Raw genomic sequence first — 23,357 nt, 5'->3', positions numbered from 1 at the left:
GTCCCTCCTCCCTATCTTTTATCTTAGCCTGCTGGACAAATTTTCCTCATTCCTGAAGAAGGGCTTATGCCCGAAACGTCGATTCTCCTGTTCCTTGGATGCTGCCTGACCTGCTGCGCTTTTCCAGCAACACATTTTCAGCTCTGACCTCCAGCATCTGCAGACCTCACTTTCTCCTGTAAACATCTTTAACACATCAATGACTTTTGACTCTTTTGCTCTAACGTACTGGGTTACAAATTTGCCTTGGCCTCCAGTGGATGAGAAATCAGTCAGATATTAGAGTAGCCACTGTTTTTCTTTGTTCCATTTTTCACTTCTGCGTAAGATTAATTTCCATCCCACTCCAAACTTGGGCCTCACTACAATGGAGCTCCATACCTCACTCATTCTTCCCTTCCTCCTCCAGTCTACAGGCTATTAAAACCTAAACCTGCTGCCCCACAACCACAACTTACGGGATTACCTCATCCTATCGAACCCAAGTTCCCTGTGAGGGGGCTGTCTTTGAAGAGAGACAGAGAGAGAGGCAGAGAGAGAGAGAGATACAGAGAGAGACTCACTACAATGGAGCTCCATACCTCACTCATTCTTCCCTTCCTCCTCCAGTCTACAGGCTATTAAAACCTAAACCTGCTGCCCCACAACCACAACTTACGGGATTACCTCATCCTATCGAACCCAAGTTCCCTGTGAGGGGGCTGTCTTTGAAGAGAGACAGAGAGAGAGGCAGAGAGAGAGAGAGATACAGAGAGAGAGAGAGATAGAGAAAGAGAAAGACAGAGAGAGAGAGACAGAGAGACACAGAGAGAGAGAGACAGAGAGAGAGACAGAGAGAAACGGAGAGAGAGAGAGACAGAGAGAGAGAAACAGAGAGAGAGAGAGAGAGAGACATAGAGGAAGCAGGTCAGACAACCAACGCTGCACAGTGGGATTGGTGAATTTAACCTTTTTTCTTTCTAGTCAATGGAGGTTTCTTGTGATTGAGTGTCGTAGCCCTTCCACTGGGCGACTCAGTGAACATTAAATCACTGAGGAGTTGTGGACTGACAACTGATGCAGCCAGTACATACAAAGAGGTACAGTCCACCCCAAAGACTCAACTTCAACACTCTGTGTGCTACACACTTGCCCACAGGCATCCAAAAACCATGAGAAAAGCAAATAATTTCTGGAGCTAATTTGGAAAAATTAATTCAGAATATTTCTCACCCAAATGCTTTAGACTAGTTGATGAGGTAAAAACAATGACTGCAGATGCTGGAAACCAGATTCTGGATCAGTGGTGCTGGAAGAGCACCACAATTCAGGCAGCATCCAAGGAGCTTCGCAATCGACGTTTCGGGCAAAAGCCCTTCATCAGGAATAAAGGCAGTCACGCTCCAGGCTCACTGCCTTTATTCCTGATGAAGGGCTTTTGCCCGAAACGTCGATTTCGAAGCTCCTTCGAGGCTGCCTGAACTGCTGTGCTCTTCCAGCACCACTGATCCAAAGACTAGTTGATGACACCACTGACCTTGTATAATGTTGATCCACCCCAGCCAGTCATAGGGGTTGCCTGAAACGATTCGCAAAGCGATGCCCTTAGCCCAGCAGCCTCTTTTCGCCTCTTGGAAAAGACCCATTTACCATCTAATTCTGACGTTATGTGACTTAATATTGTGAGTCTTTGGGAACTATCACGGACAGACGATCTGATGATCATCAGTATAAGTGAATATATACACCAACAGATAGGTCAGTCCTAATTGCAATGGATCAGGAATACATTACGATCATCTCTGATATTGTGTGGCACAATCTAGGTCAGCAGTATATAGGAAACATGCACTGAACGTACTTTTACTTTCCTTTCAGTACTGGGAGTGCGTTCAGCAATTCCTATCATCATGGGATCTAATATTGGAACCTCAGTAACCAACACTATTGTAGCCCTAATGCAAGCTGGAGACAGAAATGAATTCAAACGGTAAGATAGCCCGATAACTTGTTTTATAGAATCCGTACAGTGTGGGAAGCAGGCCATTCGGCCCATCCCGCCCAGACACAAATCTGAAGGGCATCCCGCCCAGACACAAATCCTTACCCTATTCCTGCAACCCTATGTTTTCCATGGCCAGTCCACCGAACCTGCACATCTTTGGTCAGTGGGAGGAAACCGGAGCACCCGGAGGAAACCCATGCAGACACGGGGGGGAGGAAACCGGAGCACCCGGAGGAAACCCACGCAGACGCGGGGAGAATGTGCAAACTCCACACAGTCAGTCGCCTGAGGGTGGAATCGAACACGGGTCCCTGATGCTGCGAGGCAGCAGTGATATTCATAATTATGTATCAGCAATTAGAAACTCTTGAGTTTGTGTTTTTTCCAAAGCATCTGGGATAGGAGAATGAGTTTGGTTCCATAAGGTCAATGAGTTCTATCCTAGTCAGGACTAATAATTGAATCTCATACAACATTGTCTTTAATACTCATACAGCCTAATGATTATTGATCAAATGAAAGGCCTTTTGACCTTCTATCGTATTAATCCAACAAACATTGCCTGAGCACAGAGCAGTATATCCACTCTCAGACATATTCTAGCTGTGCTAGCTGTCAAATAGACATTTGGGGATCAGATATTAAATGAAGGATTTATTCCTTGAAGAGAGCGTTGTGGTCATTTCCTCCTGCCGTAATAATGTGACTTGTTTGTCTGTATCTATGTCAATGGAACATGGATCAGATATCAGCACCAAAATGCGGTTTAGGATTCAATTGTCAAGTGATAAAATGGCATATTGCAATGTGAAAATCTAACTAACCTTGAATATTTGGCAACAATGTTGTCAATGGGTAAGCCCATTGATTTTGATGACCCCATCCCCACTGCTCTCTCCTGGGAACACTGACTCATACTGGACGACAGATCCCAAGGTCTGAGCTATTTTCCAACACATTTTGCAAGGGGCCATCATTCAAAGCCAAGCGTGGAAGTCCCATTTCTGCACGTGCATCCTTACACAGTGCAACAAATGCACTCTATTCAGTCTCAGGTTAAAGTTTGGTTGGAGCAGTGGCTACCTTAAACATGTGGGTGAGCAGGGTCATCATAGTCCATCCTGATGTCATCTGTGACAAACTCTGAAAGTTCCCATTTCCTGCAGGGGTTACTGGAATACTAACAGCTCATGAGAACCTTGGCCAATCCTCTCCAATCCAGCAAATTGTCCCACCATCATTGCACCTCTTGTTGGGATCAGAGCAGACTTGAGACCCATGCATGAGGCCTTCTAGATGCATATCTAGCTCAGGCCACACACTGATAAATCAACTACCAAGGAAACATCTCCCCACATGACTCTATGATCTGAACTGTTCATGCAAGTTTACTTCCAAATTCACTCAAGTCTATTTTTTTCCTATGAATCATAGGGCATTCGCAGGTGCCACTGTCCATGATTGCTTCAATTGGCTTTCTGTGTTGGTGCTGCTGCCAATTGAGGTAGCCAGTGGCTTCTTATATCGTCTCACTAAAGTTGTGGTGGGCAGCTTCAAAATCCAGACAGGGAAGGACGCCCCAAACTTGCTTGGAATCATTACAGACCCATTCACCGACCACATTATACAGGTACGGGCAACAGTTCTTTTATTAACGGCATCGGCACTCCCTCCTCATTACCTGCCAATGTGCGACCCACAATTTGTGGACTCGCCAGGCTACCTTTTCTGTGTGCAATTCTGGTCTCCTTCCTATCGGAAAGATGTTGTGAAACTTGAAAGGGTTCAGAAAAGATTGACAAGGATGTTGCCAGGGTTGGAAGATTTGAGGGTGAGGCTGAACAGGCTGGGGCTGTTTTCCCTGGAGCATCGGAGGCTGAGGGGTGACCTTATAGAGGTTTACAAAATTATGAGGGGCACGGATAGGTTAAATAGACAAAGCCTTTTCCCTGGGGTCGGGGAGTCCAGAACTAGAGGGCATATGTTTAGGGTGAGAGGGAAAACATGTAAAAGGGATCAAAGGGGCAACTTTTTCAAGCAGTGGATGATGCATGTATGGAATAAGCTGCCTGAGAAAATGGTGGAGGCTGGCATAATGACAACATTTAAAAGGCATCTGGATGGGTATTTGAATAGGAAGGGTTTAGAGGGAAATGGGCCAAGTGATGGCAAATGGGTCTAGATTAGGTTAGGATATCTAGTTGGCATGGACGGGTTGGGCCGAAGAGTTTGTTTCCATGCCGTGCATCTCTGATTCTATGACTTGCCCAGTACGGTAGGCAGGAGAGTTACAAGCTAGCGGTATCCCTGCTTTCAGTTATGCATGCGAATTCTGTATCCCTATTCCCCTGCTGATAATGAGGATTTGGTGTGTGACATAACGTAATGCAAATTGAGCATGACACCATGATGCAGTTTGTTTCATTTTAAATTGGTGAACATCTACTTAAGGGACCCAGAAAGACCAATTAGGTTGAATGGTCCCTCTCTGTGTTGTGTATTCCACGTGATTCTATCCAACCAAAAAATCCAAATGCAGTTTAGATTCCTATGCCTTATTCCAACAAAGTGTTCCAGTAACATTATAGAGTCATAGAGTTGGTGCAGCAATGAAACACATCCTTCAGTCCAATTCATCCATGCCGACCATATATCCCAGTCTGACCTTGTCGCATTTACCAGCATTTGGACCATTTCTCTCTAATACCTTCCTATTCACACACCCATCCATTTGCCTTTTAAATATTGTAACTGTACCGACCTCTACCACTTCCTCTGGCAGCATGTTCCACACACACCACCACCCTCTGCATGAAAAAGTTGGCCCTCAGCTCCCTTGTAAATCTTTCCCCTCTTACCTATCACCTTAATCCCAAAATCACTGGTTTTAGACTCCAGCAAAATGACCTTGGCTATTCACTCTGTCCATGCTTCTTATGATTTTAGAAACTTCTGCCGGATCACACCCCAAACTCTGACACTCCAGGGGAAACAGTCCCAGCCAATTAATCTCTTCCTGTCGCTCAAACCTCCCAACCCTGGCAACATCCTTGCAAATCCTCTCTGCACCCGCTTAAGTTTAACAACATCCTTCCAGAAAGATGGGAGACCAGAATTGAACACAGTATTACGAAAGTAGCCTAAAAGATGTGCTGTACAGCTGTACCTAATCAGGTATATGAGTGATATTAAGGTTGACTGTCCTTTGTTGTGAGTTTTTTAAGTCTCAGACTGGAATGAGGAACCTTCAAACTTAATCAATGTTTTACAATTGGCTCACTTTTTGCAATGCTAACAGCACCTTTTAAAAAGGTCAATAGTTCCATGTCCAAAATCTTGCAGATCCCCAACATCGTTCCTTTGGCTGTTGTGTACAAATCAGAGTTTGTTTCATGCTGATCAGAAGAGGCATTTCAGAGGAACTGTTTGGATCAATTTTCCCGCCATCATGATTCTCTACCACTGTTCAACATTTAAAAGATGCAGAAGAATTAGCGCTTAGAGGACCTTTCAAAAACTATAGAAAAAGTGAGGGTGCAGATGCTGGAGATCAGAATCGAAGAGTGTGGTGCTGGAAAAGCACAGCCGGTCAGGCCGCACCCTCAGATGGTGGGAGAATACCTTTTGAAATACCCTTTCGCAAGATATTCACTGAAGAAGTATGATTGAAAAATGTCTACCTGAGGTATAAGAGCTATGCAATGCCACACACAAGCGGTGTGTGTTTGTTCAACTATGATTACATAATTTTTATTCATATTTCGCACCTAAATCCAACATGTTTCTGCATTATTTTAGCAGACCGGTCTGAGACTTTAAAGAGGTGAAGGATGAGTCTGGTAGTTGAACCTAGTTTGAGACAGTTGAGAGCCAGACAGGGACCCCTACTTGTTTCCCAGAGTTATTGAGTCATGGAAATCTACAGCATAGAAGAAATACCATTTTGGCCCATTGTATCCATGCCAAACAAACACCTAACTATTCTGATCCCATTTTCCAGTACTAGGCCCATAGTCACACAAGCCTTGATATTGCAAATGTACACCTCAATGCTTCTTCAATGTTATGAAGGTTTCTGCCTCTACCCTGCAGTCAGTTCCACATTCCAACAGCTCTCTGGCACAAAGCTGAGAGCTACACTGTGGGAGACATCTACTTTAGACTTACCACAAAGCAGTGGTGATCACCTTAGCTTCATACAGCAGCTTGAAGCCCACATTTGCTTGGATATCCACCATTGAACTCTGTTCGCTCTCACCATGGGCAATGTCACGATAGGACGAGCCCCCAGTTAAATTTGTGCATCACACCTTGTTTCCTTTAGTAGTTCAATGTATTTGCCAGATAGAGATCCCTTCTTGTTTCATAGAGTCATAGAAATCTACAACACAGTATCTGTGCATTCAACTTGTACGTTGTGTCTTATTCTCAGCTTGATAAATCCGTCATCACTGCAATAGCGATTGGGGATGAAAGTTTTCGAAACAAGAGTCTCGTGAAGATTTGGTGCATCAAAAGGACTGTACAAGTAAGAAAGTTTCAGTAATGTCAAATATTGCTTCATTTTCGGTTCTACTTTGGTTATTGGGTTGCACAGATTAAGCTAATGGCCTGATGTACAGGATCGTGTACCGCAGTTCCATCAACATTGCTGTATTGGAATTATGGAATTCCTTATCCAACAGCACTGCGACAGTCCCTCTGCCGCACGGGCTGAGGTGGTTCAAGATGGAGGCTGGCTGCTATGTTGACATCAAGTCAAATGAGGAAGAGTAGCCAATTAGCTTGTTCTGCCATCCAAGAGATTTCAGGACATGAGCAATGCTGACAAAGCCAATATCTATCATCGAAGAATAAGAAGAAAATTGCAGTGGGTGCAGCCCAGTGCCCAAAGCTGGAGGTCAAGGAAGGGATGGATACATTAAGTCAGAGAGGCAGAGAGCTTGGGGTTGCTAGTGCTCAGTGACGATAAAGGTTGCAAACATTAGGTAATAAACTTAAAGCAAGGACAAATCTAATGCTTCCATTCGTTCTTATCAAACCTAAGCCCAAGGACGTGAGTTAAGGTAAAAGGCAAAAGAATCAAAGTGAGAGATAATGTTTGCGTGGAGGTGAGGTGTTTGGATGTGGAATGCACAGTGCAATGGACTAAACTGTGGCTTTCAAAAGGGAATTGCATTATTAGTTGAAGAGAAAAAGAATAGTCGAGGTATGGAGGAAAGGCAGTGGAGTGAGACTGGGTGAAATGCTATTGGAGAATAGTAGGCATACAAAAGATGGGCTGAATAGCCTCTTTCTGTGCTACACCCAATTAACGATTGTCGAACTTCCAGCTGTGTTCTGACCAGCCTGTCATATAGATATAGAGTGATGTCCTTACTATTAAATGCTCTTGCTCAATTTGTAAAGTGACATTCAGGCATCATAGAATCCTGGCAGTGTGGAAACAGACCCTTCAGCCCAACAAGTCCACACTGACCCTCCAAAGAGTAACACACCCAGACCCATTCCCTTACGTTATTCTCATATACTTACCCCTGACTAATGCACCTACCCTAACATCCCTGAACACTATGGGCAATTTAGCATGGCCAACTCACCTAACCTGTGCATCTTTGGATTGTGTGAGGAAACCGGAGAACACTCACACGGACAGGGGGAGAATGTGCAAACTCCACACAGACAGGAATCGAACCTGGGTCCCTGGCGCTGTGAGGTGGCAGTACTAACCATTGGTGACACTCATAGGTACGTTCTGTTAGTAAACTTCTCAACTTGTACTGTCACTTTTCAAATACCTGCACACATGAACCTTTAGGTTTCCTTGCACCTAGTTCAAATTCAGCTACTATTGTCTGAGTTCTGAAATAGGAATTGCTGGCTCTGTGCATGGGGCTGGGGGAGACCTGTGGAAGGAGTGTCAGTTAACACTTCAGGGCGACCACCTATTGTCAGAGCTGGAAGAAGTTGGTGACTAAACATTTTACAAACGAAGGCAGCAAAAAAGGAAGAAGAAGGAAAGAATGAAAAGGGAGGTCTGTGATAGATTGGAATACAGAAGAGATTAAATGACAAAGATAATGGAGGGTTTTGTTGGAACCAGATGATGGAATTAGTGCAAAGGGTGACGTGCTGTTTGAGGACTCTGAGACTGTGCACAATGGAATTTAGACCAATATAAGGAGGGTCTGCTTGAAACTTGCAGAACGCTGAACAGCCTGGACAGAGTGGATGTTGGGAAGATGTTTCCATGGGTAGGAGAGAGGAGGACCCGAAGGTGCAGCCTTAGAGTAAAGGGAAGACCTTTTGGAATAGAGATAAAGAGAAACCTCTTCAGCCCGAGAGTGGGGAATCCCTGGAATTCATTGCCTCAGAAGGCTGTGGAGGCCAGTGCAGTGAGCATGCTTAAAACAGAGGTCAAAGGTTACAGGGAGGCAGCGAGAAAGTGATTGAATGGTGGAGCAGATTTGATGGGTCAAATGGTCTACTTTCTGCTCCCATGCTCTTATGGTGTACATCTGTTGGACTGGATCCCTGATGTCATTGTGCTACTGATTCAATTTGATGTTGCTTATGTGCAAGAGATTAGCTGCAGAGATGTTGAGATTAGCTGCAGAGATGTTGAGATTAGCTGCAGAGGCATTGAGATTAGCTGCAGAGACATTGAGATTAGCTGCAGAGACATTGAGATTAGCTGCAGAGATGTTGAGATTAGCTGCAGAGATGTTGAGATTAGCTGCAGAGACATTGAGATTAGCTGCAGAGGCATTGATTAGATACAAAAAAAACCTGCAGATGCTGCAATCCAAGGTGGACATGCAGGAGGCTGGAAGAACACAGCAAGCCAGGCAGCGTCAGGAGGTGGAGAAGTCAACGTTTCGGGTGTAACTCTTCTTCCAGTTACACCTGAAATGTTGCATTCTCCACCTCCTGCTGCTTCCTGGCTTGCTGTGTTCTTCCAGCCTCCTGCCTGTCTCTAGCAGAGACATTGGTGGCAGGAAACCTGTTCATGTGGTTAAAGAGCCGATTGTCAGGAATTTTCCAACCGCTTGCACATTCTCCCCGTGTCTGTGTGGGTTTTCTTCGGCTGCTCCCACAGTCCAAAGGTGTGCAGGTTAGGTGATTAGGCCATGCTATATTGTCCATAGTGTTCAGGGATGTGTAGGTTAGCTGTATGAGGAGAATGGACTGGGCGGGTTACTCTTCAGAAGGTCGGTGTGTGCTCGTTGGGCTGAATGGTCAGTTTCCACACTGTGAAGATTCTGTAGAGTCAAATCACACAATGGTGTGGTTCATCTGGGTCCTGATGTTGAGGCATAGAGATTTTCATGAATGAAAAGAGACTTTTCAGTCCAGGAGGGAAAAGGCACTCCTTTTTCTCCAACCGAGTTAAAAATGTGCACATGTTACATACTTACAGGTGTGAGTGTGCTCTCCATATATTACAATTTTGGGAGAGTCTGAGCCAGAAGCAGGGTACTAGTGTGGACTGTGTAAGTGGTTAATTTATCCTGCAATTGAATGTTTTGTTTCACTGGACAGTGCATGGAAACTCACAGCAAGGACTCTTCCCCCCTGTCGTTCTTTCATCCATCAGTTCAGTTTCCTGAACTCTTGGGTCCACTGCCACTGTCTCAGAATTCCTGATGAAGGCCTTATGCCTGAAATGTTGACCCTCCTGCATTGTTGACTTCCCACTGCATTTTCAAAAAAAAAATCCATCCAGAGGATCCATAACTGGCTGAACCGCTATATGTTGCCCATCTCTAATTGTCCTTCAGAAGGTGATGGGGAGCTGTCTTCACGAGCTGCTGCAATCTCTTTGTTACCAGGGTCTCCACAATGTCATTGGGGAGGAAGTTCCAGGATTCTGTTCCAGTAACCTTGAAAGAAGTCAGGATAGTGACTGGCTTGGAGGGGAACCTGCAGATGGTGGCGTTCCCAAATATCTGAATCCCAAGGTGGAAGTGGCTGTAGGTTTGGAAGATGCTGCCTCATGACCCTGAGTGAACTTCTGCAGAGCGTATTGTCAATGGTAGGGAGTGCTGCTACCAAGTGTTGGTGATGGAGGCAGTGAATGCTTGTGGATGTGCTGCCAGTCAAGTCAGCTGCTTTATCCTGGATGGTGTCAAACTTCTTGAGTGGCATTGGAGTTGCTCCCCTCCAAGCAAATGGGGAGTATTCCATCATACTCCTGACTTGTGCCTTGCAGATGGTGGTCAGGCTTTGGAGAGTCAGGGGGTGGCCTCTTTAATGCAGTGTTCCTAGCCTCTGACCTGGTTTTGTAGTCACTGTATTGATGTGCCTGGTCCAGTTCAGTTTCTGGTCAGTGGTAAACGCTGGGATGTTGATAGTGGGGGTTGATTTCAATTCACGAGGTTGATTCAATGGGATGAGCCTGAGGTCGCACAGTAAGCTGGATATACCTCCATAATACTTTGTGGCCCTACTCTCCCTCAGCTTATCTGCAACTGAAACCCTCAACTATTCTAATACTAACCACTTCTTCATAAACCTCATCTCATCTGAAACTCTGCTTGTTTCTTAAATCACACCAACACCCTGCTGCTACCCTCCTTAATGGATTCCCGGTCAAGCATTTCAAAACTCCTGCCTTGTTTTCAAATCCCTCTGTGACTCCCTCCATCCCTCCCATCATCTGTGAGCCCTTTCCCCTCTATGCGATCCACAGAAGCCCCACAACCCTTTCAGAACTTGAGTTCCTCTGTCTCTGGTCCCTTATGTGTTCCCAATTCCTTTTGCCCCCGTCACTGATGATTATGTCTCCAGCTGCTCATCACAAAGCTCTGGATTTTTCGTCGTAACCCTCTTGCCCTCAGCCCCACTCATGCTCCTCTTTAACTTTGCCCATTAAAACATCTTTGCCCAAATGTTTTGTTCACTGTCCCAATATCTTTTCTTCAGCTCAGTGTCCAATTTTGTTTAACGCTGATGAGAGACATTTTACGCTGATGTGAAGATGGTGTTTGGTATGCTTGCCTCTATTGATCAGTTCAGGCGTCAAAAACTGTGGCACTGGGAAAGCACAGCAGGTCAGGCAACGTCCGAGGAGCAGGAGAATTGACATTTTGGGAACTGAATATAGGAGTTGAGATGTCATGTTGCAGCTGTACAGGATATTACTTAGCCCACTTAAAGATACTGCGTGCAATTCAGGCCTCCCTGCTATAGGAAAGATGTCATGATTTACAAGCTCAGCAAGGATGTTGACAGGGTTGGTGGGTTTGAGCTAAAGGGAGAGATTGAATAGGCTGGGGCTGTTTTCCCTGGAGGGTCAGAGGCTGAGGGGTGAGCTTATAGAGGTTTATAAAATCATGAGGGGCATGGATAGGATAAATAGACAAGGTCCTTTCCCTGGGGTGGGGGAGTCCAGAACTAGAGGGCATAGGTTTAGGGTGAGAGGGGAAAGATATAAAAAGGACTTGAGGGGCAACGTTTTTAAAAGCAGAGGGTGGTATGTGTATGGAATGAGCTGCCAGAGGATGTGGTGAAGGCTGGTACAATTACAGCATTTAAAAGGCATCTGGATGGGTATATGAATGGGAAGGGGTTGGAGGGATATGGACGAAGTGTTGACAAATGCTGGGCCTAGATTGGGTTGGGATATCTGTTCAGTATGGGCAAGTTGAACCAAAGGGTCTGTTTCTGTGCTATGACTTTATACGCAGATTAGGTGGATTGGCCATGCTAAATTGCCCCAAGTGTCCAGGGATGTGTAGGCTAGTTTGATTAGCCATGGGAAATGCAGAGTTATAGAGTAGGGTAGCAATGGGTCTGGGTGGACTGCTCTTTGAGCGTCGGTATAGGCTCGATGGGCTGAATAGCCATCGAATTCTACGATACTATGATATTTACGGATGAGCTCAATTCTCTGGGCAGGCTCTTTTCCGATTGGCCATCTTAACTTTGTTTGTCGTCCTTCCTGTTTTAGTACCAAAAAAGATTTCATCTGTGACTTTGTTGTTGTCATTATTCCTCAGAGTAGGCTTTGTTCCCCAGGACACATATTGGCTAAAGGAATGTCTTGGGAGAACACTTTGGCTTTAAGGCCATTTGAAATGTATTTATCCTTTTTCCATCGATCAGAAAACTGGGAAGGGAGGGGGGGTTGGGTGTATGAAAATAAGGAAAGAGGGAAAAAGAGATGCAGAATTTAAAATGGAAATAAAGAAGTGAAAGGTAAAGTGAAAACAAGGGGAAAGGATAAATGATATTGGGTTGTAGAAAAATAAAAAGCTTGGAAATTCACTTGCAAGGCCATAAATTATAATAATGTGGACAAGAAAGTGAGGAAATGAGAATATGTTGGATAATAATTTTACAACCAGCACAGACATGTGGAATGAAAGTACTATACTATATTATTGTTATCTATAATTCCCTGATTCTGACGGAAGAAACTAATAAGAATAAATTATGCTGAGGAGCTGCCGGTATTGGACTGGGATGGAGAAGATCACCAGTCACACAGCATCAGGTTATAGTCCACAGGTTTATTTGAAATCATAAGCTTTCAGAGCGCTGCTCCTTCACCCTCTTCATGCCCCTCATGATTTTATAAACCTCTATAAGGGCACCTCTCAGCCTCCATTGCTCCAGGGAAAACAGCCCCAGCCTATTCAGCCTCCCCTCTCCAATCCTGGCAACATCCTTGTAAATCCTTTCTGAACCCTTTCAAGTTTCACAACATCCTTCCTATAGCAGGGAGACCAGAATTGAACGCAGTAGTCCCTTCCTTTATGACTCTCAGATGGCAGAATATTATTCTTTGCATCTCCCAGTTTGGAAAGTTTGGCCACTTCTGATAGAGGCTTTCAAAATCCATTGCAAATTGTTGTTACAAGTGCAGATCAGGATTCTCATATTTCTCCAGTGATACACAAACGAATACAAGCCAGGCAATGTTCCAACTGATTGTGAAGGTTTTCCTTATGTAAGGGGTGTTCAAGGCATAGAATCGACTCCTGTGTCAGGGCAAAAACGTGTGCAATCCTTTAAAAAAGCTGCTGGATGATGTGATTTTTCATTCTTAACGGATGAGTTTCCTCATCCAAACACAGTCGCAACGATGTCGATGAAACCACTTTTAAACCAACTGTTACTGCAGTCTTTTATGGACTTCTGGGTGTATGATAATGGGATCTTGCTTACAGCTACAGGACAACATCACCGTGGACAGTCTGGAGAAGTGTACTGCACTGGAATCATGCTGGCAAGACAAGAATTCCACCTGGACTTTAGTCAACAGAACTTACGAAGAAAACTTTGAGAAATGTACGCGTGAACGTAACTTTCACAATTTGTTGCCTGTTTATACATTAGTGCAAATGTGTACTTTATTGAAAAAGAATACAGTGATTTTGTTAATCAAGAATAAGATTGGTCATCATTTTTGAACTAGTGCCTGAGCATCTCTTAATATTCAGGTATGAGATAGGCAGATTTTGTATCAGTAGGTCATTCAAGGGTGATGGGGAAATGGCGGGCAAATGGAGATATGGATTGTCAGATCAGTCATAATCTCATTGAAGTTTGGAGCAGACTTCTGCACCTACATCTTATGATCTTAATAGTTTGATGGTTTATGTTCAGACGCACACACACACACACACACACCATAATGTGTATCCACACAGTGATATTTCAGGTACTTGCCTTCATTCTGTTGATTCTACAGTAAGAGATTTTGAGACTTAGGGCAGTGATTTACCAGTGGAGGGAACAGAGTGAAAATTTGTTAGCTATTAAATGCAACACAAAATAATAACACAACACACATAGGCAGAGAGTAGAAATGAGAGATGAGTCCAGTCAGAGATGTGGCTCAATGGTTAACACTGCTGTCTCACAGCTCCAGGGACCTGGGTTTAATTCCAGCCTCGGGGTGACTGTCTATGTGGTTTGCACATTCTCCCCGTGTCTGCCTGGGTTTCCTCTGGGTGCTCCAGTTTCCTCCCACTATTCAAAAATGTGCAGGTTAGGTGGATTGGCCGTGGTAAATTGCACATAGTGTTCAGGGAGGTGTAGGTAAGGTGCATTAGTCAGGGATATGTATAGGGTAGGGGAATGGGTCTGGGTGGGTTACTCTTTGAAGGGTCGGTGTGGACTAGCTGGGCCAAAGGGCCTGTTTCCACACTGGAAGGATTCTCTAATGATAAAAGTTAAAAGATGCATAGATTAGTCTTGTGTTATTTGTGAAGAATAGAAAGGGGAATTCTAATAGTCAAACATTGGATTCTTGACTTTGCAAGTTAGTTGAAATTTGTTGACCCTTTTTCCTTTTGAATTGTTTTACTGGTTAAGTAGTTTCTGTCTCTCAGGGTGAGTGATTTTACCTGCAGTGCAGGGGTTATTAGTGCTTGGTTCTTCCGCCGTGAACTTAATAGCACGCTGACATTAAACCTCCGGCTACTGCTCACATGTACCTCAGCTCATTGACAGTGAAAAGCACCTCAGCCTTTGGGATACCTTCTTCCAGTCGCTGAACCAAACCTTGTACATTTCAGCAGCCGTGGTCACCGCCTGAAAGCGGAGTCATTGAATTGTCAAGAGTTTAGCAAATACATTGCTCTGTAAGCCCTTCATCTGTTGTCAGTGCAGGAACAGCCTGGCTTCGTTACAAATGACTGTTTGATCATGCGTTGCTTTTGCTTTGTTTCCAGGTAACCATTTGTTTGTAAACTCTACTATGTCTGATCTAGTGGTGGGCCTGATCCTATTGGCTGGTTCACTAGTGGTTCTCTGCACATGCCTGGTCCTAATAGTCAAGCTGCTGAATGCTATGCTGAGGGGACAAGTTGCTAAAGCCATTAAAAACGTCATTAACACTGGTGAGTGGCTGACTGCAGATCAGGGACCTTATTCTGCGCTGTGTCTCTCAGTGGATTTGCTTGTGCCAGTTAACACAAGCACTCAAGTGTTATCACTTCTTCTGAGAGAGGTTTAGCAAATCTAAGTTAAAATGAAACACAAACATAAAGCATTCTGATATTCAGACAGCACATGAAATGTAGAGTTTGCCATTTCAAATTGATGAGCCTTCATCCATAGGGCGAGAGGTTTGAAATATTACCACTGCCATCTTTTTGCAATGGATGCTGTGTGTTTCCTGCAGCCTGTGTTTTTAGTTCAGATTTCTAGATCCTTTGCCGTTTGTCCAGTCAAGTTATTCTGAGAACATTCGTATTTTGTCAGAAAATATGGACCAATCCAAAGCTGTCAGTAATCACCCTCACAGCTAAAGCTCCAACTATGGATCAGTGGTGATTTAAAAAGTTGTCAGGTGACGTTCCTCATTGTCAGGATCGGAAAGTGTGGCACTGGAAAAGCACAGCAGGTCAGGCAGCATCCGAGGAGCAGGAGAGTCGATGTTTCAGGTATAAGCCCTTCATCAGGAATGTGGAGGGGGAAGGGGGCTGGGAGATAAATAGAGAGGCAGGAGTGAGGTTGGGGGAAAGGTGGATGGGAAGGTTATAGATGGATGCAGGTGGTAGGTAATTGTAAAACCTCCGCAGTCCTGATGCTCTGGTATTAAATAATAACTAAGTAGGAACATGTGAAAAAGCCCAAAAAGCCTTTAATTGCCACTGGGTCAATATTCTGGGCACTTGAGCTAACAGATTAAAAATAAGGGGTAGGCCATTTAGGACAGAGATGAGGAGAAACTTCTTCACCCAGAAGACAGTGAAGGCCCAGTCTCTGGATTTGTTTAAGAAAGAGTTGGATAGAGCTCTCAAGGATTGTGGAATCAAGGGTTATGGAGATAAGGCAGGAAGAGGATACTGATTGAGGATGATCAGCCATGATCATAATGAATGGTGGTGCAGGCCCGAAGGGCAGAATGGCCTACTCCTGCACCTATTGTCTATTGTCTATTGTAACACTTATCACAGCAGGAAGTGTAGCTGCTCAAAATGAAGACCACCACTGTCTTCTCAGGGCTAACGATGAATGGTCAATAAATACCGGTCTCACTAGTGACACCGAAATCCCAAAGCCCAGTGACGTAAAAATGCTGTTGTGGACAGCTGTCACATGATCCCGTGGACTAATCGTAAAATCTTATTCTAAAGGAACAAATGCTGCTTTGCAGATTTACAGTTGAGGAGAGCTAGCCTGCTTCTGAGAAAATTTCCAAACATTGTTGCTGGCAGATAAGGAGTTAGTGAGACTGATCACTGACGAGTCCATCAGCTGTTGACAGTCCACAGTGAGCTGAGGTAAATGAGTGTAACTGTGGGTGCTCAGATGGATGGCAATTCAAATCTATTTCATGCCACACTCTCTCCTTGTTTTCAGATTTCCCATATCCATTTGGTTGGTTGGCAGGCTATCTTGCCATGATGGTGGGAGCTGGCATTACGTTCGTGGTCCAAAGCAGCTCAGTATTTACTTCAGCCATTACTCCCCTCATTGGTAAGCTCACACCTCTTTCGAAAAGTGTGCCAATGTAGTGGCTAAACCGTCATGCGTCTCTGAATCATGGAATTACGACATGTCGGAAGGTCACCGGGCCCATTGTGTTTGTGCCAGCTCTATCAATTACAATTCTTTCCATTTCAAGCATGTATCCACAACCCATTTGATAGTTTTAGTGAGAACTTGCAAGCCATTACACTTCTAGACAGATACCCCAACATGTCAAATTCCAGGGTAAGCTACAATGAACTGTTACTGCCACCTACCCAGTTGGGTGATCAAAAAAAGGTTATTTCACAAAGTATCCTCTGTCTTGTGGGCATCTTTCGCCCAGAGGAGAAAGTGAGGTCTGCAGATGCTGGAGATCAGAGCTGAAAATGTGTTGCTGAAAAAGCGCAGCAGGTCAGGCAGCATCCAGGGAACAGGAGAATCGACGTGGATTCCTGAAGAAGGGCTTATGCCCGAAACGTCGATTCTCCTGTTCCCTGGATGCTGCCTGACCTGCTGCGCTTTTCCAGCAACACATTTTCAGCATCTTTCTCCCAGAACCAGATCAATTTCTTTTCAAAAGGAACTAATTTATCCATACTCTCATCAGTTTATAAAAATGGTTCCTAAATGTGTAGACTAGAAGTGAGAGTCAAAAAGAAGAAAAGTTTAAATAATGTAGCAATCAGACTTCATGGCTCACTTGTGAAGAATAGATAATGGAGTGTTAATAATTGAATAGTCAATTTTGGGATTCTTGGACTTGGAAGTTAGTTGAATTTCTTTGATCTTATTTCCTGTTGACAGTCATAAGCTGGCAGCACTGAGAGCAAGAGTGGCATTTATCTGCAATGCAGGGGTGACAAGGAGTCTGTCAACTGTAATCTTCACAACACGCTAGTTTTCAAACCAAAGCTAGTGTACAAATGAACACTGGCAACCACAAGGACCTCACTTTCACTAGCACACCTTCTTCCACTAACACACACAGACAGGGATTTTAACCCTATTCTTGTGCATTTTTAAATGAAGAACAATCGAACATTGTCTCTTTTCTTGCTTTTCTGTTGCGTTCACAGTCTGACATAGCTCCCAGGAGATTGTAGCTCCATTTGTAGTGCCTTTTGCCCTTTGAAAGTGGACAGGGAATCAGTGTCATTAAGGTCTTGTAAAGGGTCGCTTTCTGAAAATGTCGCCGGTTGTTTGGCACTGTGATAGGCCCCTGCTGTGTCAGGAACACTCAGAGACATTCACTCAGCAGGACGATAGAAATGCTGGTGTCAGGGAGACAGAAGACTTAAAGAGTTACAATCATAGCAAAATATACCTGCTACCCCAACTGCCCTGAGGATCCGTCAGGATATTGGACTTTGTTTCTATAATATTTCGCCTGGATCCTTTAATGGGTGGCTCCATTTTGAGGTACCGTTCCGGGTGTCACTGTTCCTCAGCAGTGAGGAAAGGGCGACCAGCTCACTCTCCTATCATGCCCTCTGTGTGCCATTTGTCACCCCAAGCTGGACAGTAAACCCGAAGCCAGCCTGTTAATTGGGCACCATTTGTCGGCTTCTACAGGTGGGTATGTGACGGTCGCTGCCTGGAACCTGGAAACTGTCCCTATGCCTATGAATTATATCACTCTGGTCTCCTCCTCAAGTCAGGCTGTGAACCAAGCCGCATTATTAACTTGTCCTCGCACCTTTCAAAGACGTGTGCAAAAATTGAACTCTAATGTTTCCCTTTACCCTCTTTAAAAGTGTACAAGTATTTTAGGCAGAATTTTGTCATTTTCTGGATGGTGGCTTCACAGCAATAAGATACCGGGGAGCTCCATCAGGAGGGGCTAAAGACAGACAGCGAGATGGGTCAGCTGTCCCAATATTTAATGGCCTTCAAAGGGACACATTACAGGCAGATGGTCTCACAATGGTAATGCAACTAGACTAGTAGGCTAGGAACAAGGAGTCAAGTCGGTGGGAGTTACATTCAGATGATAAATCCAGAACAGAAAGCCACTCTCAGCAATAGTATTGTTGAAAGCTTTCATTGATCGTTGTAAAAATTCATCTGTTGTAAATACGGACATTCACTAATGTCCGTGAGGGAAGGAAATCTGCCAATCATTCCCAGTCTAGCTTATATGTGAATCCAGACCCACAGCAATATGTCCTACTCTTTGCTGCCCTCTGAAAATGGTTGGGCAAACTGTTTGGTACTGGGAGAAAGTGAGGTCTGCAGATGCTGGAGATCAGAGCTGAAAACGTGTTGCTGAACAGCGCAGCAGGTCGGGTAGCATCCAGGGAACAGGAGAATCGACGTTTCGGGCATAAGCCCTTCTTCAGGAAGCCATTCCTGAAGAAGGGCTTATGTCCGAAACGTCGATTCTCCTGTTCCCTGGATGCTGCCTGACCTGCTGCGCTGTTCCAGCAACACATTTTCAGCTCGTGTTTGGTACTGGGGCAATTAGGGACAGGAAACAACAACACCCACATCCCAGGAAGATAATTGTGAAGCTGCTGCTATTTTACAGATTGTTTAGGCAAATGGGAACCACTTAATCCTAATCCTAACCCAGCTCTCCTGAGACGCACCACACCTGGGATGCATCTCAATTGGGAGACACCTCACCTAGGATGTACCTTACCTGGAAATCACCTCACCTGGGACACACCTCACCTGGGACACACCTCACCTGAGACACACCTCACCTGGTGCACACTTCACCTGGGACACACCTCACCTGGGACACACTTCACCTGGGACCTACCTCACCTGGGACCTACCTCACCTGGGACACACCTCACACAAGACACACCTCACCTGGGACACACCTCACCTGGGACCTACCTCACCTGGGACACACCTCACCTGGGACACACCTCACGCAAGACACACCTCACCTGTGACACATTTCACCTGAGACACATCTCACTTGGGACACACCTCACCTGAGACTCACCTCACCTGAGATACACCTCATCTGAGACACACCTCACCTGGGATGCACCTCACCTGAGACGCACCTCCCCTGGGACACACCTCACCTGGGACACACTTCACCTGAGACACACTTCACCTGAGACGCACCTCACCTGGGACACACTTTACCTGGGACACACTTCACCTGAGACACACTTCACCTGAGACACACCTCACCTGGGACACACCTCACCTGAGGCACACCTCACCTGCGACACACCTCACGCAAGACACACCTCACCTGGGACACACTTCACCTGAGACACACCTCACCTGGGACACACCTCATGCAAGACACACCTCACCTGGGGCACACTTCACCTGAGACACACCTCACCTGGGACACACCTCACCTGAGACACACCTCACCTGGAACACACCTCACCTGGGACACATCTCACGCAAGACACACCTCATCTGGGACACACGTCACCTGAGACACATCTCACCTGGGACCTACCTCACCCAAGACACACTTCACCTGCGACCCACCTCACGTGAGACACACCTTACCTGGGACACACCTCGCCTGAGACACACTTCACCTGGGACACACCTCACCTGGGGCACCCCTCACCTGAGACACACCTCACCTGGGACCCACCTCACCTGAGACACACCTCACCTGCGACCCACCTCACGTGAGACACACCTCACCTGGGACACACCTCACCTGAGACACACTTCACCTGGGACACACCTCATCTGGGGCACACCTCACCTGAGACACACCTCACCTGAGACATACCTCACCTGATACATACCTCACCTGAGACACACCTCACCTGAGACACTATTCAGCTGAGACACTGCTCACCTGAGACACTGCTCACCTGGGACCCACCTCAGCCCAACACTGCATCTCCAAAATCTCTTGTCAAATTCAGCCCTTAAATTCTCACTTCAGTGTGTGAAGGCTATGGAGTCAGGCTCCACTTCTGTCGTTTAAGCAACATGACCTGGAGTGACTCCCCACCGTGGTTCTGAGAGAAGATGCTGCACTTTCAGGTGACACTTCCAGCCAATGCTTCGATGCTCCTGTCAAATAAGCTAAGTGGAGCGGTTAAGTGATGTCACGAAGATGCCTTTCCAGTGTCTTGATAAATATATATCTTTCAAGCAGCACCTAAACCTGCTTATTTATTACACTGCTGTTTGTAGGAGCTGGCAGAGTGCACTTTACGTTGTGTTTCCTCCATCACATCAGTCATTACACTTGAAAAGTTCTCCCTCTCTATTATCCTTCCTCTCTCCCTTACCTCTATACTCCCTCCTCCCAACCTTCCTCATATAAGCTCCATTTTAATCCTGTGTTCGGGAGGGATCCTCTGCACTATTACCTGGAAAAGCTACTGGCCCGTCCATCTCGGGTTTCCTCCGGGTGCTCTGGTTTCCTCCCACAGCCCAAAAATTGGCCATGCTAAATTGCCCGTAGTATTAAGTGCATTAGTCAGAGCGAAATGGGCCTGGGTGGGTTACTCTTCGGAGGGTCGGTGTGGACTGGTTGGGCCGAAGGGCCTGTTTCCACACTGTAGGGAATCTAATCTAATCTAATCTCAATCCTGCACTGGCACGTGTCTTGTCATTCTGTGCACTTCCATAAGTATCAGTCTTCAAGACCCTTCTTGGTAAAATTTCTCTGGATAATCAATAAGACTCTAATGGCAATTCCTGGCCTCAGTTCTTAAATCACTGCACACCAACGTTTCTTGGCTTGGATAAGTGAGGTACTTGATAAGCTAGGTGTACTGTTTGATCAGTTGCAGAGTGGTTGAATTGAGTCTGTGATGTTCGGTTGTGTTGTCTAGGTATTGGAGTGATCAGTATTGAACGTGCCTACCCTTTGACCCTGGGATCCAACATTGGCACTACCACTACTGCAGTCTTGGCAGCTTTGGCCAGTCCAGGTGACATGTTACCAAGTGCTTTCCAGGTAAAACTTGTCACAAAGTCACGAGTCTTTGTATTTATTGATGAATGCAAATGGGGAAATACATCCAGGACTACATGAGGTTTATATTTTCATTAAATGTTTCTGATTTATTTACTCTTTATTTCAAGAGGTATTCATCTGAGATGGGACCTGGCTATAGAGAGCATGTAAATGCCCATCTTTCTTCTGTACATCCTGCTAATGCAATTCAGCAGGTATTGACCCACAAAGGTCTATCACATTATGGTCTAACACACCTACTCTCCAGAAGAACAAAATGAGAAAGAAAACATCCAATTTATTTTAACTCTTCTGAAATTTAGCACTGAGATCAATTGTAGTTCATTTTGTTTTAAGCGGCTGAGTAGGTAACATGCACCAAACCGAGGGTTGAACATTGACTCATTGACTTTTCAGCTGATTCCTTGAAAGTATTATAATCTGAGCTGATATGATTAGATAGATCATATCCCACGTTTTACGAAACAAGATGGACTTTCACTGAAACAGAAGCATGCAGTGCTGCTGATTTCATTTTCACAATAAAATGGAAGTTTATTATGCAAAAGAAATGAATAGAATAAATCAAGCTATTTACATACAACATTATTTTAAAAGTTCTGAAACACATGGTAAATACACAATTCTACCTAACCTAACATCATTACATTAAAGTCTTCATGTACAGAGATAGTGCCCATGTCTGTTAGATCTATATGTTTAACTTAACTTCCTTTCAATTGGGTGGCACAGTGGCTCAGTAGTTAGCACTGGTTCCTCACAGCAGCAGGGTCCCGGGTTTGATTCCAGCCTCGGGTGACTGTCTGTGTGTAGTTTGTACATTTTCCCCGTGTCTGCGTGGGTTTCCACCGGGTGCTCCAGTTTCCTCCCACAGTCCAAAGATGTACAGGTTAGGTGAATTGGTCATGCTAATTTGCCTGTTTAGTTAGGGGGAATGGGCCTGGGTGGGTTACTCTTCGAAGGGTCGGTGTGGACTAGTTCGGCCAAAGGGCCTGATTCCACACTGTAGGTAATCTAATCTAATTACCAGTCATAATGGTTTGCTTGCCTCTTTTTTTGATTATGCACACAATCGAGCTTAGATTTTCTCAGCTTCAAATAAACCTTTCAGGGTTCTAACCAAATACTTCAGGTCTGGAAATTTCAAGAGGAAACAATCACACTATAAGACATTTCCTTAAAAAAAAAAGAATTATTTCCTTTCTTCAGAAGAAACTGTTTCTTATTGAGCTTCAAGCAGGGCTTTTACAAACTGTCATCTAAAGCTTTCCAAACTTGGGTTTTCCCTTAAACAAGATAAAAATGATCCTGATTCTTTTATACTAGTTTTAAAAACAGATCATCATTCCAGAAAGACTGACAAGATCATCATTAAATCCACTCATACACACAGACCAAACCCATATGCCACTAGTTCAAAATCTAAAATCTAAAGTAAATTATATATATGTATACACACACATATATATATTAATTGCACCTCTTAAATCTCAAAAGAATCAGTTGATGCAAAACATCTTGCAGTTGAATAAACTAAAAGATTTGCTAGTGAAAAAAGAGGAGGGGGTATAGCACTACTAATCAGAGAGGGTATCACAGCTACAAAAGCTTTCATTGTCGAGGAAGATCTGCCTACCGAGTCAGCATGGGTGGAAATTAGGAACAGCAAGGGAGCAGTCACCTCGTTAGGGGTTTACTACAGGCCCCCCAATAGCAGGAGGGAGATGGAAGAAAGCATAGGTCGGCAGATTTTGGAAAAGTGTGGACGTAGTAGGATTGTTGTAATGGGTGACTTTAACTTTCCCAATATTGACTGGAACCTCCTTCGAGCAGAAGATTTGAATGGAGCTGTTTTTGTAAGGTGTGTTCAGAAGGGCAGGCCGACGAGGGGAGAGACCATTCTAGACTTGGTGCTCGGAAACAGGGCAGGTATCAGATCTTGTGGTGGGAGAGCATTTTGGCGATAGTGACCACAACTACCTCACATTCTACATAGCTATGGAGAAGGAGAGG

The 23,357-nt window shown here is 44.9% G+C and overlaps 1 protein-coding gene across 6 annotated transcripts in view; it reads left to right on the top strand.

Annotated features, from left to right (window-relative positions):
- LOC122556799 (sodium-dependent phosphate transport protein 2A-like) overlaps positions 1–23,357 on the top strand; it is a 58,564-nt gene that overhangs the window by 30,471 nt on the left and 4,736 nt on the right. For 5 of the 6 annotated variants that reach the window (XM_043703992.1, XM_043703993.1, XM_043703989.1 and 2 more), the window contains 7 exons: positions 1,858–1,969; positions 3,419–3,614; positions 6,417–6,512; positions 13,159–13,279; positions 14,668–14,835; positions 16,304–16,420; positions 21,199–21,323. In XM_043703992.1, coding sequence (XP_043559927.1) covers positions 1,858–1,969; positions 3,419–3,614; positions 6,417–6,512; positions 13,159–13,279; positions 14,668–14,835; positions 16,304–16,420; positions 21,199–21,323 — 935 coding nt within the window. The remainder of the gene's footprint in view (positions 1–1,857; positions 1,970–3,418; positions 3,615–6,416; positions 6,513–13,158; positions 13,280–14,667; positions 14,836–16,303; positions 16,421–21,198; positions 21,324–23,357) is intronic. The other variant, XM_043703994.1, reaches the window with a different exon arrangement.

Source organism: Chiloscyllium plagiosum, chromosome 14, assembly GCF_004010195.1.
Source record: "Chiloscyllium plagiosum isolate BGI_BamShark_2017 chromosome 14, ASM401019v2, whole genome shotgun sequence".
Taxonomy (NCBI): domain Eukaryota; kingdom Metazoa; phylum Chordata; class Chondrichthyes; order Orectolobiformes; family Hemiscylliidae; genus Chiloscyllium; species Chiloscyllium plagiosum.
The sequence above is the reverse complement of the archived record's forward strand: the minus strand, read 5'-3'. Positions and strand labels throughout refer to the sequence as shown.